Here is a 23,154-nt window from a genome sequence, read left to right as displayed (position 1 = left end):
ACACTCGCTGTATTGCAATTTTTCCACTTCCCGCATTAGCTTCATTTTTCAGGACTGGAGGTTGCTGCTTGGTCTACACACGACCATGCTGCGAAAATAAAGGCATTTTAATGCTTATAGAGAGTGCCTTGGAGTTTTTTTCTTGTTTATTCAACGACTTAATTTAATACATTTAGAGATGTTTTTCATTACCAAAATTGGGCATGGTAGTTCATAACACAGTGGCCTGTAAGACAACAAACCTGAAATACTGATTTTTAAAATCACTTTAGACATCAATAGTGATTCATCAAGGTCCATAATCAGTAGATTCTTAAATCTCTCACTTTTTTTGTCTCTTACAGTACACGTTGGTTAGATAACTGCGTCTTCCTGCAGCCGTAATATAAAATAAACCCATCACTGCTTTTTAAGGTCTCATTTTACTGTAAAACACCCTCACAGACATCTCAGTGGACAAGTCAGAAGTCATCTGCACCTTGTAAGATCAAATATTTCACTTTTTCTGTTACTATATTTCCCTTTCATTTCACAACAAGGTCCTTTTCTGGGGTTAAGTTCATGTCATAATCTTTGGATCTACCCAAAATCCCTTATTTTCTAATAAATAAATAAATAAATAAATAAAATAAGAAAGTCTGTATATAATCTGACGCACCAGATCGACTGTTTTAAATATCCATTGCATGGATATATTTCGCATTCATCTAGGAAAGTTCCCATAGAAAGTGTTTGGAAAGGATAGGACTTACAAAAAAAATTCTTGGAGGGTGATTGGAGGAATGTCCTGACAGTCACATTCCTGACGGGCTAATCAGAGCAACAAGACAAAATGATGTACACATGACCTTCTCCTGAGCTGACAGACTACAGCAGACGTAGATTATTAATGGCAAAGCTTCTTGGGGAATAAAACCGATGCCAAGGCCAGTCGGGAGATGTCCAAAAATGTATCCTCTCCTGAGACAAGCTTTCAGTGTAGCTTTTCGCTTTTGGTTTAAAAAGCAATGTGGTCTAGTTCCAATTAAACTGTCACTTTCATACAGCTAATAGCTAACGCAGCAGCAGCCATTGGATAAACTGGCAAACCCCACCTGTAATGATCATAAACTCATGCTGAAGCAGAATGGGAGTGAAAACATCTTTCCCATTGAGAAAAGCTTATAGGGTTGCTTTACTCTTTATAATTCTCATAAAATCAGTGCTATACTAGAGCGATAGCTGAGCTAAATACTGCACTGGAGGCAGCCATCGCTAACAGCCTAGAGTAGAACTAAACCCCACTGGAAACTAGTGCCTGGTTCTTGTCAAATTCTTCTTATTAGTTTGAACAGTTTGGCACAAACGTTATCGGTCGGTAACCTTGCAAAGCAGATGGAGTCTCCCATTTCCGTGCAAAGTTCCCATCTGGACATTTTGGGCCCGGTTAGAAAGTAACAGGACCAATCAGCACTGAGGGGCAGTACTTTTAGGTGCAGCAGAGTAGTGACGTATGCAAGCAGCAACAAGATCATGGTGCAACTATGGCGGAAGACGTTAGCGTGGATGCTGCTAAAGCACCAGTTTTATCAGAACTTGTCGATATTTCTTCGTTAAAAGAAGAACAAAGAACAGCAGTGAGCTGTTTTCTTTTCAAAAATGCCAAAAGTTGTGTACTGACATGTCTACAGTTGCCATTGTTTGCGTTATGCAGTTCTGTACGGAGTTAACTCCTTGACAGTGGGGCACCTCGGCAGCCACTTCGTCTTGTGTTTTGTTGCTCTGATTGGCCCCTAAAGATGTGTCAGACAGAAGGTTCATCCAATCACCCTCTGAGCTTTTTTTTTCAAAGGCTCTGCCCTTTCCCAAATGCTGTCTATGGGAGGTTTTCTAGATGGATGTGTGAAACAAATCCATCTGGCGTGTCAGGTTAGTGGGTTGGGTTGGTTAGTGGAGCTATTTGAGACAAATTTGCCTGATGACAGATATGGAGACTGGCAAATGCAATGCTACCACTTTTGGACCTGAACCACCAGTTGACAACAACGGCTTTAGATGACAAATTTAACACAGCACTAACTGAGATTTATGTCATGGAAAATGTAAAAAATAAATCACTGTGCCTGCAGTGTGCCGTTAATTGCTTTGAATGACACCTACTCTGCTGCAGCATTCCCCAGCATTAAAAACTACAATATAGAAATCAGCAATTTTGTTGCTGATGGTTTATTTACTTTCGTAAACCGTTAAAAGACACAAGTATGACTTTAATAACCTTTAATCACCAATTTAGACTTCCCTTATAGTAGCTGTAATGGTCTCGAGTTCTGGATTATTGTAAAAGAGTATGTTTTCACCCCTTAGGTCAAAAATCCTCGAACTTGTGACTGTATTCTGAGAATTTTTGAGGCTAAACATTATTGAGTTTAAAGTATGAATTCTGAGCAGTATTGTGCACATAGCCTTAAAATTAGAAACTAAAAAACCATAAATAAAACTTTACCAGAAGTGGCTTAAGTACTGTCGTGTAAAGCAAACACTGAGCTAAAACAGTAGTTCTTAGGAAGTGTACAGAGCAAAGACTGACATAAAGAAATGAATACAGTGCCAGATTTAAAATGCATCTCATGGGTGATGTATTAAGTTGTTTTCATGTGTATTTTGTTTAAACTGGGGAACTATAAAGGATCAACCATGACATTTCTCTATATTATGTTTTTTTTTATCTGTTTGATGACAAAGTTAATACTGAGCTTCTTCCTGGACCTGAAAGCCCGCCCTGCACCCCCTCGTTAGGGCAGCAGTGGCCCTTTAGCACAATGAGCCTCCAGGATTCATTGTGAAGTCCTGTGGGGTTAATGAGCAGTGGCTTCTCATTGCTCTCTGGCTCTGTTTCTGATTTAAATGAGGAGCTGTTGAAAGAACAGAAGACTGAACAAGCTATGATTCAGTTTTAAATCTTTAAATGTTATTTACCTAAAAACATAGGGATGGCACATTTCTAACAAAGAGCAGGAGTAAAATGTTGTCACTGATTCTGATGTGGCTGCAGAAGAAATAACCAGAACGCTCTGTCTTGATGTAGCGCAGAGGAATCCAGAGTGTGATGCATAAAAATGAGCCACTCAAGAAGCAGCCGAACACACAGATCACAATTGAACAGCCGCAGCATTCAGCCGCTCCTCATTTAGATTCTTTTACTAAGTCAACCCGAGCCTTTCTCCACCAAAACCTCATCAGAGCGTCTTAAAGACAGCAGCAGCAGCTTGTCCCCGAGACGTGGCTGCCCGCCTGCCTTGGCATGTCAAGGGCACCGTGGGCCGGGAGAAGGTGCTTTGTGGCTGGGAGGGGAAGTGGTGGGCTGCTGGGAACGGAGCAGGGAGGGAGCTCTCATCGCTCGTCTGTTGTCAAACTCTACTCTCTGACCTCCATCATCCGTCCAACCGTCTGTCTGGTCCGTGGCTCCAGGGTAAGGAGGGATGGGGGGACCCCCATCTCTGTAAGGTGAGGGAGGACTGAACCCACCAGGTTCTGCTCCTTGTTGAAATTTCAAGTTATTAACCTCTGTCAATAATGTTTAACCCACTTTATTATTCTAAAACATGCAATTGATGGAAAATCAACCCGAGCCAATGCACAAATATTGGCCATATCCACTACAACTATACTGAATGTCCTGAAGAACAAAGAAGGCACGGGTGTACTCAGTAAGGGACGTTGAACAGGTAGACCAAGGCAACAGCAGCAGTTGACAGAAACATTGTGGGAGCTGTAAAGAAAGACCCTAAAACAACTGTTAGTGACATTAGCAACAACCTCCAGAGGGCAGGAGTGAAGGAATGACCATCTACTGTTGTCAGAAGACTTTGTGAACAGCAGAGGCTACACCAGAAGATGCTAACCACTCATTAGCAAGACTGGTTTACATCATAATCCCAGTGTGTCCTCCGTCTTGTTAACAGTTTGTACTGTTTCCATGGAAATCTTGTCCTACTGTTTTCTTGTGGTTTTTCAGTTTTCTCTAGGTTCTTGTTTAATTCAGTCTAAATTAGATATCAGCTGTCAATGCTGCAGCATAAATGCCAAAAATCTGATTTACCCTTTTACTCCTAGCGCATCGTCGATGACGCGCTATTGAAGCACACTTTACATGACCATAATTGCATGACCGTGTGTGCTATCGGAAAAATTCAAACAGTTTCTGAAAGCTAAGAAACTGTGCTTTACAGCCAGCATGCAGTTATTTCTGTAATTCCCCCTTTTCCCACTAAGATTCTAGCATAAATTTACCGTTTTTTGTGTTTCTTCATTTTAAACTGTTAAAACACTTAACATGCAGTAATATGTAAATAACTGCCATATATTAAAAGTTCTAAGAATTGTGGAAAAATGGGCAAAAGCACTTACAAGACATCTTCTGTGCCATTTATAGTTAAAATAAGAACGTGTCCAGAAGCTCAGGAGTTAAAGGGTTAAAGTGATATCAACATGACATAGTCATCAAGATAGTCAAGCAGACAGATTGTTGGCTCTAACTTGAATGATCTTGGCCATATTTTTCATGTAAGGGCCACTCAGAAGGCAAAGGCCATCCTGGGACACCTTCAGAGTTTTGACTTCTGCCGTTGGGGAGAAGGATTACTTATGCCAGGAGGACCAAATCTACCAGATATCTGAGATGATTTTTTCCATCAGCTGTTGGGTTTTTAAATAAGCTGTAGCTGTTATGCATACCGAACGCTTCTGACTAGGGCTCGACAGTTTGAGAAAATAATCTAATTGCAATTTTTTACTCAATACTGCAAATTCAAATGCATTTATTCCTTAAGTTCCTATACTCAAATATATTTTCCAACAAACAAAAGCGAGAGATCCTTCTAGATAAATTCCCCAATTGTAATAATTTTGACTCATATTGTTAACTGGATATGAATTATTGTATTGAAAGGAGTGATCATTTTTATGTCTTTCTCATACTTGATTAGAAAAAAAGTACAAAAATGGAGAAAGTAGGATTTTTTTGAAGACTATTCTAAAAAATGGCACTTGAAAGACTGCATGGTTATGTTATGCATAATCTCAGCTGCACAAAAAGTTTTAGTTGGTGTTTGACATAAATTTCAGGGTGAAGAAATATTGGACCTTATGCAATTTGAGAATTGCAGCAGGCCATATTGTTACCTAATCTAATTTTTTATTAACTGCCCAGCCCTACTTTTGACTGTTAGAATTGTGTAACTTTAAACCTCAACCCTGGTCAACCAAAGAGCCAAATTGTTGAAAAAATATCCTTGCAAAAGCCTCAATCCAAACTATATATAAATATGCATGAAAAATAATAGAATCCAAAAACTAAATAAATATCAGTATTATTATTGAGAGTGTGCAGAGAACATGGTTTTACCTTTTATTTTCATCACTTTTACTTATCTATTGTCACTTAATTATTTGGGTTAAAAAAGCAAGTTTAAGCCATTACTTTTTATCCCAACTGTCAGTCCTGTTAAATGATGGTCTTGTTCATTTTACACAAAAATGCAATGAATGAAATAAACCCTAGTTTATTAAACAAGAACAGTTAATGATATAGTTAATGTTAAACATGACAGAAAATCATGAAATTCAGAGATGATATACTTCACACGAGTGAAAGACATGAAAAATTTGTGAAAATAAAGCATTTTATAACTAAAAATTACTACTGAATACCTTATAAGATATATATCTTTAGAAAATGAAATGAACATTAAATACATTTTAGTGTCTCTGATACACTTGACAAAAATCAAGATATGATGGGTAAAAAAATGTCATAATTTAAGATAATTTAAAGACCTGTTTAGACCTCAGCTTACACAAATATCCATGTCAAATTGATGTATAAAAGAACGTGCATATTCTCTCTTGCACCGATTTGATTGAAATGTACAGACAAAAAAATTAAGGTTGACAATTAAATTTGAAATGTAAAGCGACTGTAAAAGTGTGTGAAATAATTTAATGTGACTTCCATGGATCATTTCTGATGACAATCTCTTTTAAAGAGACACAAGTGGCACAAGAGCCACATGTTGAGTATCACTGCTCTAGACTGTTGGACTGTTGTGTTTGGTGTCTATCCCACTGCCTATCTGCCATGATGAAATCCATTAGAGTTATATACAAAGTGTACATGTATGTGTTTTTATGATGTTTATGGACTATGTGAACTTCTGTGTTTTTATGATGTTTATGGACTATGTGAACTTCTGTTGAAAACTAAATTCCCCCTCAGGTCAATATAATGATTTTATTTGAGCTTATCTTGTCAGACATGGATGATTCTGGCTGAGATCAAAAGGTAATACAAAGGGGACTAAATGTGATAACAAAACCAGTATTAACATGTTAGCATAGTACTGGTCAACATAAAATCAAACACCAATAGAATCATACTATTTTCAAAAACCAACTGTTGCATGACTAACACAAAACACTGCACAGTCTGTCCTCATTGTGCGTTATGACACAAATCAACCAACACAAAGCACACTCTATTTAGATATGTATCTCTTTGTTCAGCTAATTACAAACACATTAATGTCATTCTCTGCTGCTGCAAACCAATGAGCCCTTTTCTGCATCACGTCCCGGCTCTTCTCAGCCCTTTTCTAGAGGCATTTAAGCCCTATGTGATTGTTAGGGAGGATCTTTTGATTTGGGGATGTCCGGTACCACAGCTAATCCTTTTGACCTGACCTGGCCCTGCTGGGAAACGTCCTCTTGTCCTTTGCTTTACACCACCGTGTTAATGACGAACCACTCTGCAAGCTCACACAATTAAAATCTCCCCACAGGCTGAAAGAAAGTCTACATGATGCTGCACAACAAGATTAGATCACCACTGAGTGAGCATTCAACAGAAAAACAGAGAACTTTCATTCTGATTAAATGAATGCTAAATACAGGAAAAGGATTAAGGGGAAATAATGCCAATAAATCACTTCATATCATAAAACCACGACAATTCAACCTTAAGCCATGCACTCCTATTTGATTTAAGAGCATTTTCTACATGTTGATTTTGTATCTTGTAATTCCATGATAACTTCTTCTTCTTGCTAGAGTAACAACATAAGAATTTAAATAGAGGTGCAATGACCTGATTCTGTGTGTGGAACTTGTCAGTGTCATCAATGTCCCAAAAGGCTTGAATATGCAATCCTCGTTCCAAAATATTTGGGGCACTGTGTAAAATGCAAATAAAAACAGAATGCAATGATTGTCAAATCTCAAAAATCATAGAACATAAACAACAGAGAGGCAGTCTTTTAGAAGTAAAGATGAGCAGGGGCTCACCAATCTGCAAAACACTGCATCTAAAAATTTTGGAAAATTTTCAGAAAAATGTAAAGTTGTGAACACTTCAAATATACCACAATGTACAATACATTACATCATCAAAAAATTCAGAGAATATGGAAAAATCTCTGAGCATAAGGGACAATAACAAAGGAAAGTTTTGGATGCTTGTGATATTCAGGCCCTCAGGCAGTGCTGTATTAAAAACAAGCATTATTCTGTGCTGGAAATCACTGCATGGACTCAGAAACACTTCCAGAAATCACTGTCTGTCAACACAGTTCCCTGTAACATTCAAAGAAAGAGCCATATGGAACATGATCAAGAACAACTGCCATCTTCTCTTAGCTAAAGCTAATAAAAGAACTGGAGCAAAATGGAAAACTGTTCTGTGGTCAGATGAATCTAAATCGGAAATTATTTTTGCATCTCTGATGGTATGGGGTTGCATTAGTGCCTATGTCAGGGGAGCTTACAGATCTGGAAAGACACAATTAATGCTGAAAAGTAGATAGAGGTTTTAGAGCAACATATGCTCCCATCCAGATGTCTCTATCAGGGAAAGCCTTGACTATTTCAGCAAGACAATGCTAAACCACATACCACATCCATCACAACAGCATGGCTTCACAGAAGAATCCAGGTGTTGAACTGGCCTGCATGCAATGCAGACTTTTCACCAGTAGAATACATTTTAGTTTATTTTTTTTATCAAGGTACAGTGTGCAATGACATTGATCATTCAAACGTAAATGAAAACATGGTTGTACCAGATTTACTGAGTCACTAATTTATATCTGTTGTCCCACATAAAACTGAAACAAAACATGCGTAAAAATCCCACATAGCAAGGGCAAACACCTGACAAGTACATAAAATACAATGTTGGTGTGCAGATGGCCCAGTGGTTTAAGGCGTGCCCCATGTATGTGGGCAGCCCAGGTTTGAATCCGGCCTGTGGCCCTTTTCCCACGATTCCTCTCCCTCGTCCCTGATTCGGGCTCTATCCACTGTCCTCTTCTATCAATAAAGGCACAAAAAGCCCACAATAAATCTTAAGTTAAAAAAAAAAAAATTTATATATATATATATATATATATATATATATATATATATATATATATATATATACACACACACATACATACATATACATATATATATAAATACATACATATACATATATATATATGTATATATATAAAGTTTATAAATGAAACCAACAGGATCAGTGCTGACAAGACTGCCTACTCAGAGTTAAGTTTTTAACACTGTTGGTGAAACCTCGATAGTTTGTTATACTATTTAAGTAGCGTGAAAGCATATTCCATTCTTTAACAGCCTTATAAGAGAAAGCTGACAGGAAGAGCAGAACGTCATTTTGGGACATTACAGTCACCTCTAGAGGTGAAGCATAAGGCTCTGCCCTGTGACTCGTAGCGAGGCTGCACCAAGACTTTTAACGGTGGAGGAGCAAGGTTCTGGATAATTTTATGTACTAATCTACATTCTGAAAGCATGGTGAGGTTATCAAAGCTCAACAAGTTGTTTTTCTCAAATAGACTGCAGTGATGGTACTGCCTTGATTTCTTATCCAATATTTTCAAAGCTTGGTTATAAAGTGATCTTTGTGGATTTGGAGTAGCCTGAGACCAGGAGGTTCAACAAAATGAAATATGGGGAAAAAATCATGGCATACTGATAAGATTTAGCCGCTTCAATGTAAAGAGGATTTCTAATATTATGAAAGCAATTTCTATAACAACACTTACTTTGATTGGAGCATCATCAGAGGAAAAATCAGGCAAAGTGGACCAGGACTGTTGAATCTTAGATCAGACAAGAATGTGACAACATTCCTCTTCCAAAACTCGAGCAACTGGTTTCCTCACTTCCCAAACATTTACAGACTGGTGTTAAAAGAGGAGGGGATGCTACACAATGATAAACATGGCCTTGCAGTTCACTGTGTCAGCTGTGTTGTAAAATTCTTTTAAACCTCCAGCGAAAGTTTAAAAAACTTTTAAAATACACCTGAACGATAAATCATTTACGATCCTGATTGTGGTGAAAAGTCACACTGCATGATGTGGGATGGTAGTCACATGACCTGGAGCATGTCATGTTACCATTCCCGAGTTATTGTAGAGGAAATCAAAATGTGAGTTTTCGCGATTTTGTGAATAAGTTTTATTAAAGTTTAATATCTGTCAGCATCCAGATAACCAAGCAGTATACAAATTACTGGTAACGCTACTTCCACCACAGATACACCAGCATGACGCTCGAGGCAGATGCTTGATTCTTAAAGGCAAATCTTAAGAGTATATTCCCGCTATCAGCTCCATCTTGTCCCGGCGCTCACTGATGTACATATATATCTGATATATATGCTGATGGCTGACTTTACAGCTCCAGGTATTCACTTTAGTGTGTGAAAATGACAGCAGTCTGATATGGTGAGCTTTCATTACACATATGGGGCTGATCAGGCCACTTAAATGTTACTTTGATCATTTGTTACAAAGGTTGATGATAATTAACTAACATAGTAATGAGTTTGTGTCACCCCAGCTACATTTATTTTCTGTCCTCTTTTCCTCCTCCATGTGTGTATCAGAACCTCTGTCAGAGGGCTGTGCAGCATGTGATATCTGAAATCTGAAAATGACTTCAAGACTCAAAAAATATATCAATTAAGATTCATAAAAAGGCACTACATTTTTTTATTTGAAAATTGCAGGAGAAAGAAAAGATATCCCAGTGTCAGTTTTTTTCCCCGGGTATTGTTCAGCCCCATGTTGGAACCCCAGTACAGTTTCCCATCATATGAATATCTTTAATAGTGGTCTGCTTTAAGAGTATTTATCATCAGAGTTAATAAATATTAAACCTCTGTGGAAAAAAAGGCCACATGTCCCTGGAGTTACGACGTGACCTTCAACAACTTTAACTAATCTAGTGACTTGAGAAAAACTGCCGCCCAAGAAAGTCTTTATCCAATCAGAGACAAAAAAAACCCCAACAACATCAAGACGCATGGAGTTACAGCTTGGGCTGCTTTTCACATGTTGTGTGTATACATTGTTTGCATGCTCTCTGTCAGTGGCAGTTTACTGTCACAGCAGAGGGTGAGGGATGCTATTGTAAGAGGAAGACAGATTGATGAGCAGACTGTGATCCTTATTTCAGTCTTTATATATTTAAATGATAAAAACCTGATGCTGCTTTACATGAGTGATTCCCAAAGTGAGGCCTATGGCCCCTGGAGGGCAGGGAGTTAGGATGGGGGGTGTGGTAAGACAAAATATAAGCAATGCAATGTGTTTTGCACTGCATGTAAAGCATGGGTATATTTGTAAAAGGACAGTCTGGTAAATGCAATACTAACGATGAATCTACACTAGACATCACAGTGAAACAATGACAAGACAATATGCCGAGCCATGTCCCACCTTTGGCTTCACCTGTACAACAGTGGACAGTGAAGGGACCTATGTGAGAGGGTTTTTGACAATTTCTTCCATCTAGACAGGATTCAGATCAAACCTGGACTTTGAAAATGAGCTAACCCCTAATTTCCAAATACTGCACCTGTGGTGCAATTCAGCATACAGCAGTTTGCTCAACTGGATCAGTTTCTGGAGTGCAGCGTAACGGAGTGGCTGGCAGAGCAGCTGGAGATGTATGATCATCAGAGAACTATCAGTTCAAGTGGGAATAGTATGATTGCTTGGCCTTATGAGGTTGATCTACTGTTCATCTTAATATGCAGTCATTGTTTTTTTATACAAGCAATTACAACAAAAACACTGAATGCTATTAAAAAGATGCTGGGTGTGGCAAAGTAAGCAAAGTTTGGTGGACTATCAAATGACATATACTCTACCTGTGCTGCAATCGGTGCTTTGCTTCAATCACAAGCATGCACCCTTGCCCACTGGGTGCATTTTGAGAGCAATGCATAGTGGAGTGCAGCGCTGAGCAGCGGGAGACTTGAGATCAAAAGATCACAGAAGAAATTTGAGTTCACTCTAGAATAGTATGTAAACAACATTTTGCCTCTATGAAGTTGATTTGCTGTTCTATGATAGCCATATTCTATATCTAACTTGAATAATAACCAGTCTTATCAAAGCAACAACCCCCTGAAGTACAATATTACCTTTTTAAAAATATTAACCCATTTTTGTAAAAAAGATTACATTTTTTTGATAATTCTAACAATGTGGATGGGCACACTGAACTAAACAATTTGGGAAATAATGTCAGACTTCATAGCTAAGCCAAGGTGTGCACAAATGTCAGGATACCAGAGATCACAGTAGAAGAAACTTAAATAACTTCAATGGAAAACAATAATTAAATAATTGCAAAAGAAAGGTAAAAATGGGTTAAAAGTGGCAAAAAAATGTCAACAACTTGGCTTAAAGTGGCAAGAATGGGCAGTTAAAACGGGAAAAACAGTTGAAAAGTGGCAAAAATTGGTTAAAAGTGGCAAGACTGGAAAAAAGTTGATGAAAAATAGTTAAATGGTGGAAAAAATTGGTTAAAAGGGGCCAAAAAGGGACAAAGCTGCAAATATGTGTTTAGAAAGAGTTGAAAGTGGCAAAAATGTATTTTAAGTGGCAAAGATATACTCAAAGTGTCAAAAATTGGTGGTAAAAATTTGCTGAAAGTGGTAAAAATTGGGCAAAAATGGGTTGAAAGAACCAAAAATGTATTAAAAGTTGCAAAAATTGGCAGTGAAAGTGGTTAAAAAGGGCAAAAATCAGTTAAAAGAGGCAAAAGGGTGCAAAATGGGCAGTTCAAGTAGTGAAAAGGTTTAGAAGTAGCAAAAATTGTCTAAACATTGCAAAAATAGGTTGAATATTGAAACAAATGTGGCAGAATCTGCAGAAACAGAGATGAAAGGGGGTTAAAATGGCATGAATGACTAATTTGAACATCAGAACTCAACGATAGTTGGACACACTTTTTAGCTCCAAAATGAGGTAGCTATCAGCCAGGATGCTAGCACCACAGTTACTGTTGCCAATAAAAAACAACTGGTAAGGGCCCATTCAACGGGTTTTTCAGGGGCCCAGGCAAGTATTTGGGCGGGCATGGCTCTGGGAATGTTTTGGGTAAGTGCAGGGCATTATGAAGTTAAATGGTCTATGTTTTTGAGAAGGTAATTGCAGTTTAATTTAAAACACTGGGGTTTCCCACCTCAAAAGTTGACTTTTCCTTGTTGATTGTGCTGTAGAAGCTCTATGACCCATTGACCTACCAGTGACCTGTAGCTTGTGCCATAGGATGAGAAATTATGTTTCTTTAGTAGCAATTTACAACCAGTAGTCATTGAATTGTGTTGTATTTTGACGTTGGTAGGATGTTTTGCATGTTCCTCCACCTGTTTGCATCAATCTACTCTACATAGATTGATCTGGTTTAACATCAGCCTCCACATACCTCAGGATGAGCATAGCGTAATGGTGATTCAGGGACGCGCTGGATATAGACTAGAGCGCATGCAGCGGAATTGGATTGATTGACCATAACAGGAGTGATTTGCACAGCAGTGTGATTTGTTTGCGCTTCATGTGCAGATTGCTCCTATGATGGAGTATGTGGAAATAGAGGGTAAGATCGGTGAGGGGTTTTTGTCTTTTAAGAGTTAGGCTGTGGAGTACCACCTCTGGCTGTTCCCTATAAAACAGCTGCTTCTTCTTTATTTAATTTCTGTCCCTTGCTGAGCTTGATATTCTGAACTTTTTGCAGACAATTTTTCAGATAAGCTCTTAAAATATAGGAATTCATTAGTAAAAGTCATGGCAGTGTGTTGAGTGTATGTTCATACATGTGAATGTGCACAGTGGAGGCAAGGGTGGGCTTAAAAATTTCTCATTTGCCGGATGGGGAGGCACTGCCTCCTTATACACATTACCCATATACTCTGCCTAATGGTCAGTAATAAAGATTATTTAATACTATTTTTGGATTAGTATTAGTAATGGCAAAATCAAGGTATAGGATTTGTATGCAAACAGCTGAATCACTGGTATTCAACAGGGATCAAGAGTTAAATCTTGGACAAACCAGGGATTGACCTCCTCAGTCAGAATGCTGATCCAGGATCAATGCTTTAAGGCTCAGTTGAGCCTGGCTAAAAAATTAACTTAGTAAGGCATAACAATGATCAGCTAGATTAATCATAACGATATCAAAAGAAAAGAAATGAGAGAAAAGATGCCCTCCTTATGTCTTTGGTCTTAAGATAGTTTTAAAACTTGATTATAAGCCTCTGTCCTCTTTAAAGGAACAAAGGCAAGAATAGAATGCAAACAGGTAAATGTGGGAGTATTTTTACAGTGCACTGCAGCTGAAAAAACAAAACAAGAGTGATTACCTGTTTGCTTTTTTTCTAAACCAATTTAAGTGTTTGCGCTGACTGTTGAGAGTGTGATAGTAAACTGATTAGGGCTTTATAAAAGCCTTCATTAAGAATCAAACTCAACACGCTGGATCATGTGTGGATCCATGCCTGGGTGCAATCAATATCAACAAAAGGCGCAAGTACACAAACACAAAATTCATGCGTGTCCTTTCAGCAGCACACCCAATCCATGAGTCGATGTGAATAGCACCGCTCATTTAGACTTTACCAGGCGACGGCAGAAAGACATCCGTGGAAGCTCAATCGATGCAGTGACTGAAGTGAAATTCAGCAAGCACAGCTCCCTGCTGGGCGTCTTTAAGAGCAATAACACAGCTCAGGTTTATTCAAGTCCAGGTGGAGGAGAATTTTCACATTAGCGGTGGAAAGCTGGTTCTGTTTAAGTGCACAAATTTTGAAAAGGATAAAAGCTTCTGTTGGCAGGAGCTATAGGAGAACCTATGTGATTATAGTAACACAATGAGAGACTGTTAAAGAGGAAATATTACATTTAAGTCTGTTCATTCAATGGAGAGCTGAGCCAGGCTACCTTAAGGCCAGTGTTGCTTCCTCTTAGTGTACAACATGAAGCCTTCTATTTAATGTGAGACAACATGACAACAGTCAAGGCCTCTGTGAAGGAAAAGACAAAGAGCAGGCAGCCCGGGCTCTTAAGTCGAGGTGACATGCCATGATCAAAGGAGAGACTTGGGACTCACAAGCTCGCACAGGGTCAGAGGAGAGCCTCAAACAGCGCCAACAGGCACGACACTCAGCAGCCGCTCTGATCGGAGAAATCTGGATTCGGAAACCAAGAGACAAAATCCAAAATATAATTCTGCAACTATACAAACCACATCATTTGCAATTTAAATAGTATCAGCAGTTGATACAAATCTGTGATCACTCCAGGCTCCCAGATACAAACAAATGCAACAGACTCAAAGTGTGAAATAGCAGGCTGCAAAAACGCAGCACGCCAAAATATTTTCCCTCCTCCATTCTTCCCCTCCCCTTCACTTGCCCCCTTGTGCACCCGCAGCATGTCACTGAATGAAATGCAGCGTGCAATTACCCATTATCCAATCAAATAGAGTCGACACTTAACCATTTGCGCGGCTTTGCGCTCAATTATGTGTCAGGGCTCTCAGTGGGCTCTCAATAGCTCGACTGCATTGCATAATTGTGTGGCTCCGAGATTCACGCCACGCCACCAGAGATGGAGGAGGGCTGGAGGAGAGCCGGGCGGCCGTCTGAGGGGTCATTGTTGTTGTCTGTGGCTGGCAGGGTGAAACGAGCTCTGGTCACTGACAGCAGTAGTGGTGGCGGCTCAGGCTCCAGCACCTCAGGGCCCCGGCCATTAAAATACGTAATGCAGGGCTAGTCATTTGGAAGGGCTCCAGATCGTGCTCTTTAAACCCCTTTTAGATAATTCCCTACATGGCATCTTCATCACCCACCCTCCTCTCCCTCCCACCAACTGATCCTGTCACACATGATTGGGCGCCCTAATACCTCCCCCACTTGTACTTTGCTTGAATTGTGGCCTTGACCTCGGAGTGCTTGCCCCTCTACAAAACCAGCACCCCACCACCCAGCCCCATCAGTCCTCACTGGTCCACTCGGTCAGTCAGCCAGTGGTGGCCGCTGGCTATTTGACCCCTGAGGGTCTGCAGCACTGGGGCCCCAGCTGAGGAGCCGGGGCAGCTGCCAACCACCGACCACTTCATCCCGGGCTATCCGGATGATTGCGTCTGTCAAGCCGCCACTCCGCGTCAGTGCGGCCTGGGTTTGATCACGGACAATTAGGGGTTAAAGAGAGGGAGGGGGGTGCCAACTCTGGAGGTAAAAGTGAACAGTGGGAGGGGGTTTCATCCACCCAGGCAGTGAAGAGGCAGACCTGTTTTTACTAGCTGATAGGTGGGATGTTCTTCTGATTAATCCTCAGTCACTTAAGGCCATGTCTTCTTGTCATCTGTGCACAAAACTTCAGTCGAATCAGGCAGATGAAATGTGGGATGTGTTGTTGTGTTGACCTGTAACCCCATCGATGAAAGCTCTCATAGTGCATTGACTTAATTTGAAGATGGCAGCTGACAAAACCTTATAAATGTCAGACTCTACTCATACCTTCAGGGTGAGAAAATTCTTAAGAGTCAAGTGCATTAGCAGATTTCAATACAAAAGGTTAATTCACTTCAATACTTTACTAAAAGCCTAGAGTATCTACATATACATTTTTTTAAAATTCTTAATGTCAAATAAACAGCCTCAGGTTGTAATCAACGTTAAGTTTTGTTTTCTGAAATGTTTGAGGGAAATTCAAAGTTAGGGCTTGAAAATGTCAAAATGTAAGAAAAAAAATTAGTTTCATGAGATTAAAACATCAAAATATGACTTAAAAAATAAAATCGTGAATCTATATGGTCAAAATATGACATAAAAGTCAAATTTTGATTTGAAAGGGTCAAAATATGATATTAAAAGCCAAAACCATAAGAATTGTAAGATGAAATGATTGTGAAATGAAACCACAAATTTCTTTTTCCACATTCATGACGTCTTTTCAAATGATCTTAACTCTTTACTATTTCTAATTCTTATGACTTAACAAGAATATAATCAATCATCAAGGATAAGTCTACATTGTTATACTGGAGGAAATCTGCAGACCTCATACTGGTGGGCCAGTTATGATAAATATATGATATGATCTGGTGGGCCGGGTATAACTATGCCAGATTTGGCCCTTAGTCCTTGAGTATGACACCCCTGATCTAATTACATGGAATCTTAATGATTCCCTTATCAATGCCTTAGTTCTACGTGCGTTAAAAACATATACCAATATCATACTGATAATATCATGCATCCCTAAATGTGGTGTAGCTGAGCCCAGAGTCAACAGGTCAGGTGGACAAGAAGAACAGCTACAGCTAATCTAAATCACACTTCTCAAAGAAAATATAACGAATTAATCAAGTGCACTTGTATATGAAAAGGTTATTTACCCATGGCAGAAGCACAAAAATCCAAATAAAAGGAAAAAAAAAAAAGAGACAAATCCAGGCAAGTCCACCCTTCTCTAACTCCACGTGGTGGAGGAGGGTGGACTTGTGTTTATCGCTTTGTAGGATGTCAGTAATATCTTCTCGCACGGCAGGCATAATTCTGTAATTACAGCATGAACTCCCCAGTCTCTGGGGTTGAGCAGTATGGCTGTGCAGCTCAGTGTTGTGCACTGAAAACACAGCCAGTGGCTGTTGACGGACGGTGGGGCACTCAGTCAAACTGCAGTGCAGTGGACTGGAGAAGGACATCAGCAGATATCGGCCCTGTTTAACAAACATCTGCCATCGACCAAATTATGTAGCATGAACTGGTTTTCAGTGTTTCTCTGTTGAGTCCAATCAATTTTAAGCTGACATCTGGTAGCTAAATCCAATAAGAGATTTTTTTTTTTTTTTTACAGGGCAGGAAAATGACCTGTTTGACAAACTCTGATCTGTTTTCATGCTCAAATGTTGACATACAAAGAGAGAATGGCTATATTGTTTTTCAAACATTAGTATCGGCATCATCCTTAAATTTCACAAGTGCTGCATCTATAGTTCTTGTACCTGTTGCTCTCTTCGCTGTTGTACTTGTAATTAGAGCAAGTTAAAGCTAGCTAAATTTAGTTGTGTACCTTATCTGCCGCGATATCTTGATATTATTCTCTGATCCCTTGATAGTAGAAGGCAGAGGAATATTAAGATTATCCTGTTTGAGGTGTAAATGATGACTCTATATTGCTCTAATAATCAGGATTAGCATCTTGTTTCTGAAAACACCGTGGCACCAGGACTCACATCCATAATTCATGCTAAGTATCATGGGAGCTAGGAAAAAGGTGGACAGGTGACTTTGCAAGTGCCTAATCAAAACAAACCATAAAAAACAGCTTCTGGTAAAATGTACTGTCCTACAATTTCCTTGTAGTGTCAAAATCTCTGAAAATAAAGCATTCAAGTCTTTCTGATTCTTGGGAGGACTTTGGACAGGGCAGGGCACATATTTTTGTTAGAAAAGCCTGAAAAAGTGTATTTTGCATAATATGTGACCTTTAAGTTTTGACAAGGCAGTTTGAGATGCTGTTATCCTGGCAGTTTGTTTGAACACCCTATGTCTAGAAGCTCTGTAGACCTTGGGTCAAACTCAATCCAGTGGCTCCTCTCCCATATGCTATCCCTCACTGATTTCAAACTATTTAAACGGTTCTGTGTCTCTAATTGAGGCCAAACAATCTTTGAAAAAAAAAATAGCAACTTAATCCAAATGTATTTGTATATTTAAATATATTTCAGTCGGTACTATCATGCTACATGGACATTACAGAAGCTTGTTAAAGCAAAGGTCAGGCGACAAGTTTTCAGTACCATTATAACCAGATTTAACAGTTGTAGAGTTTTTGCCCTGAAAATCTGTTGTTTCATTTAATTTTTTCTCTTCCCTCTATGATTTGTTCTGTGACCAATGAGAGCACAGACCTTTCTGCACACAAAACATTCACAAATGTAAACAACCTAAATGACAATGTGAAAGAAGATTGATGAAGTTGGTGCTGTGAGAAGGAACTACGAGACAGAGGAAACGTTGGCCAAGCTCTCTCTCTGCCTTTAGGATGTGTCATAGGACTATCAAGACAAAATTAAAAAAGAGAAATGATGGCAAGAAATAGCAGACATACCTCAGTAACCTGGTATTAGCATCAAGCTAAAATATTATTCATCATAACCTTTGGACAAAGACATGAAGTGGATTACAGTAGGATAGATGAAGTTTGTTTTTAGTCTTCTTTCCAGCTGTCATCTAGCCCCATCCCTCTTCATTCAAACATCATCACATCAACTGCAGAGGATGATTGCTTTCTTCTGTGTAGTCTGTCAGTCAAGATAGGAACAAGTTCATGGCTATTTCACTGCCACATCTAATATGGTGAGGGCAAACCAGCTCTGCCCTTATTACACTGTATGAACTTCATAAAACTCCTAGGAACATAAACAAAAGCAAGAAACCCAAGTAAGATGGGTTGAGCTACAAACAGAAGCAACTTTGCAAGTTACTGCAACAACAGGTGGTGTTAGTGGTGTAAGCGTAATCCATTATGGACCGGTTAACCGATCTTGACTTCAGCGGTCCGAGTGCATTTGTCCACAGAGCCCTGGATCTGTAAAAATGTGGCATGAACCGGTCTTTGGACTGGTTTAACCATTAGAGATTGGTTCATTGAGGCTCTGCTGCTTGTTTAGCCCATTCTGCCATGCTTTGGCTCAGCGTCTGTAATCTTGCACGACCCGCGGTGACCTTTAACCCTTAAACGAGAGTGCCGTTCGCTGTAGGTGCTCACTAGGTAGCTGGATGTGTTTCACCGGTCATCGCTAGCGTCATCGGTCAGCGTCTTTCAGTTACAGTTGCGCACCTCAGGAAAAAGTCATGTGGACTTTATATGAAGGAAGGAGGACTTTCTAAATGTCTGCCGGTCTGTACACTTAAGAGAAAAGTGATTTAGAACTACGGCGGCTCATAAATCTCACCTGTTGAGATGGTGGAGTTAAAATTTAGCTAAGATGCTAATGCTAAATGCAGCACAAACAAACCCGAACATAAACACTTTTCTGAGTTAAAACTCAGAGGAGTCTTCAGTTAGCCCCTTTATTCACAGGGTTTACAACCGTAGCATGCTGTTAGGAGTGATTGATTTGGTGACACAATCAATACATCTGAGCCCACTGATATGATATTAAACAGAGAGGACTTCACTGAGCTGGAGATCAACTGTTCTCCAGTGTACACCGATGATATTTTTCTCTGATTTTCCTAAATATTAATGCAAACGACAGTCAGAATATTTTTCAAGTCATCAGCCATTAGAGCATAATTCAAATGTTTTCGAACAAACTTCATAATGACAAAAATTATTTTTAAAAAAATAAAAAACTCAAAATGCACTGTTCCAAATTATTAAGCACAACAGCTTTTTAAAACATTGTATAGGTTGTAAAGAACTTAAAATGGTCATTTGTAGAAATTGCAGCATCAGGGGGTCATATTTACTGAAATCAAAGCTAATCAAGTTCCATGTTAACATAGGAGCCCTTCTTTGATATCACCTTCACTATTCTTGCATCCATTGAACTTGTGAGTTTTTGGAGAGTTTCTGCTAGAATTTTTTTTTTTTTGCAGGATGTCAGAATATCCTCCCAGAGCTGCTGTTTTGATGTGAACTGCCTCCCACCCTCATAGATCTTTAGCTTGAGGATGCTCCAAAGGTTCTCAATAGGGTTGAGGTCAGGGGAGGATGGGGGCCACACCATGAGTTTCTCTCCTTTTATGCCCATAGCAGCCAATGACACAGAGGTATTCTTTGCAGCATGAGATGGAGCATTGTCATGCATGAAGAAAATTTTGCTACAGAAGGCACGATTCTCTTTTTTGTACCATGGAAGAAAGTGGTCAGTCAGAAACTCTATATACTTTGTCGAGGTCATTTTCACACCTTCAGGGACCCTAAAGGGGCCTATCAGCGCTCTCCTCATGATTCTGGCCTAAACATGACTCCGCCCCCTCCTTGCTGACGTCCCGGCCTCGTTGGGACATGGTGGCCATCCACCAACCATCCACTACTCCTCCATCTGGACCATCCAAGGTTGCACGGCACTCATCAGTCAACAAGAGTGTTTGAAAATGAGTCTTCATGTATTTCTGGGCCCACTGCAACCGTTTCTGCCTGTGAGCATTGGTTAGGGGTGGCTGAATAGTAGGTTTATACATGACTGCAAGCCTCTGGAGGGTCCTACACCTTGAGGTTGGTGGGACTCCAGAGGCACCAGCAGCTTCAAATACCTGTTTGCTGCTTTGTAATGGCATTTTAGCATCTGCTCTCTTAATCTGATGTATTTGTCTGTCAGAAACCTTCCTCATTATGCCTTTATCTGCACAAACCCATCTGTGCTCTTAATCAGCCACAAATTTCTTCACAGTATGATGATCATGCTTAATTTTTCCTGAAATATCGAATGTTTTCATTACTTGTCCAAGGCATTACACTATTTGACACTTTTCGGCAGCAGAGAGATCCTTTTTCTTTCCCATATTGCTGAAACCTGTGGCCTGCTAAATAATGTGGAACATATGGAAAAGTGCATTTTGAAGTTTTTATTTTTAAAAAAATAATAGTTATCATTATGAAGTTTGTTCAAAACCATTTGAATTATACTCTAACTGTTGATGACTTGAAAAATATTCTGACTGTCATTTGAATTGGTATTTAGAAAATCAGAGAAAAATGTTGTTTGCATAATAATGTGGAACGCGGTGTATTAATTCAAGAATGAAAACAATCAAGAATGGTCAGATACACAGGGAAAGGACATACGTGATAAAAATGATGTCTTTGCGAAATTTAGACTGAAAAATAAAACAGAAAAAAAGAAAAGGAAAAAAATGTATAGAAAGCTGTTTTAATTTGACTGTTTTCAATATTATTTTAACCCCTTGTTCTCCTGTACTAGCAGACACACAGAGCTCTGTCTATCTAAATTTCTTGTGACTTTAAATCCATTTTAATTTGTGCTTCTTGGGAAAATGTGATATTTAGTTTGTACTGTGATTGGAATAAAAAAAATGCTAAGGAAGTTGCAAGTACAGAAGGATGAACATGTACCAGTAAAAAATCATTTTAATATTCATCTCCCAATTTAATGTCAAAGTAAGACACCTGGGCACCTGGGTGTGAGGAAAACTTTCTTAAACATAATTTCAGAAGGTTGGCACAGGAGGCCTGGCATTTAGTCTGTTTCATAAAGTTGGATTAGTATGAAATTATCTTGTTTTCCCTTCTTCTGCACATTTCTGTTAAGGCAAAAAGCTATTTTAATTCAATAATCAGATTGTACCGGATCAAATCAGACTGAACCGAATCGGATCACACTGAATCGTTCTGTATTTTAATGAATCGTCAGTGAATCGAATCGTAGTCTGTGAATCGAGATTTGAGTCGACTCGTCTTGAGAAGGAGAGATTCACACCCCTAGTGACAGCACTCATGTCTAGCCATCTATTCCATTCAGAAATCTGTGAACATAATTCACAACAAATACATACAATATATACAATATGTACAATATACATAAACCGAGTGCTGTCACAGTAATGGTCCACTGTAGATTCAAGTCCTCCAAACACAATAAAAAAATAAAAAAATTTCATAAAGAAATTTCAAATTCCCATAAAATATCTAACAAAAAAGCATTTGCTGTTTACCATAAAATGCAAAATTTCTCAAGTGTAAAAGTTTTGAAGTCGTGGATATTTTAATCCCTTCGGTGTCGTGCTTTGTTGCTGGTTTAAAGAGTACTGAAACTTGTTTTTTTATGTACATGTGGCACATGCCTCTTCTACATAAACCACTAATACTTCCCACAGCTGAATTATTCCTGTGACAGAAGTTAATATCCTTTTGGCCTTTTCCCTGACTGTATTTGATTACATTCCTGGTGCTTTGCAGGGCCTTTAGAAGAAATCAGTGGTGGACAAAATCCAGATTTAAAGAATTATTGCACACCTTAAAGATAATGATATAGATTTAAGGTTTTAGTTTTCGTTGTGTTATTCAACAAAAAAAACGTATTATTTGAACCAAAGAATAGCAAAAAAATTGAATATAGGGTTAAAAACGGTCCTTTACAGGTAGCTTGGTTTCAGACCTTTGAGCCTGCTCTCATTAACTTTTTTATTACTACGTAAATGAAGAATTATCAGATAAAACAGTGACTTGGGTGTGATGCCCAGGGCACAATTTGAGTCCTCAATGTGTAAAAAGATGACAAGGTTAGTGCCCGTTGTTGAACTCTGGAACTTTCAGTGGTACTGATGCATGTGGGACACAAACGCTTCACTATACACTATACATATGACACTGGCACCCTCTGGTGGTTTAAAAATAGCAATACAAACATAAAATATGAAGTCCAGAATGGAAATGGTCCAGTAGCACTTGAGGTCTGTTCATCAAAGCCTTAACTCAACATTAAGGCTGTGTACTCTGGTATATGATCCTCAGCCACACGTGGCAAATTGAGTCTCTTCTTCTCTAATGAAAATTGTACACCACAACCACCATCACCCCTCACCTATCGACCAGTCCTGGGTTTGGGACGAGGAGGCAGGCCTCTGTCTGTAGCTGTGCTGGGTTTCTGTTTTGCCCTCCTGGGTGGCTGCTCTAGACCATCAGTAGGGTGGGGGCCTTTTCCAAGCAGGAAGTTCTCCCAGGCTGGGATTGACTCCTCTACGGACGTCCAGTATCTGGTCTATAACAGAAGAACAACGGAGAGCTCATGATCAGGACACAAAAGTGTAATATTACTCCATCTAAC

The 23,154-nt window shown here is 39.2% G+C and overlaps 1 protein-coding gene across 3 annotated transcripts in view; it reads right to left on the bottom strand.

The window, feature by feature from the left end:
• c3h3orf14 (chromosome 3 C3orf14 homolog) overlaps positions 1-23,154 on the bottom strand; it is a 48,233-nt gene that overhangs the window by 9,194 nt on the left and 15,885 nt on the right. For 2 of the 3 annotated variants that reach the window (XM_041778018.1, XM_041778025.1), the window contains one exon: positions 21,581-23,088. In XM_041778018.1, the coding sequence (XP_041633952.1) occupies positions 22,912-23,088 (177 nt within the window). In that variant the 3' untranslated portion in view covers positions 21,581-22,911. Of the gene's footprint in view, positions 1-21,580; positions 23,089-23,154 lie in introns of those variants that run through there. The other variant, XM_041778009.1, reaches the window with a different exon arrangement.

The sequence above is a fragment of the Cheilinus undulatus genome, linkage group 3 (genome assembly GCF_018320785.1).
Source record: "Cheilinus undulatus linkage group 3, ASM1832078v1, whole genome shotgun sequence".
Classification (NCBI taxonomy): domain Eukaryota; kingdom Metazoa; phylum Chordata; class Actinopteri; order Labriformes; family Labridae; genus Cheilinus; species Cheilinus undulatus.
This window is presented reverse-complemented; position numbering and strand designations above follow the sequence as displayed.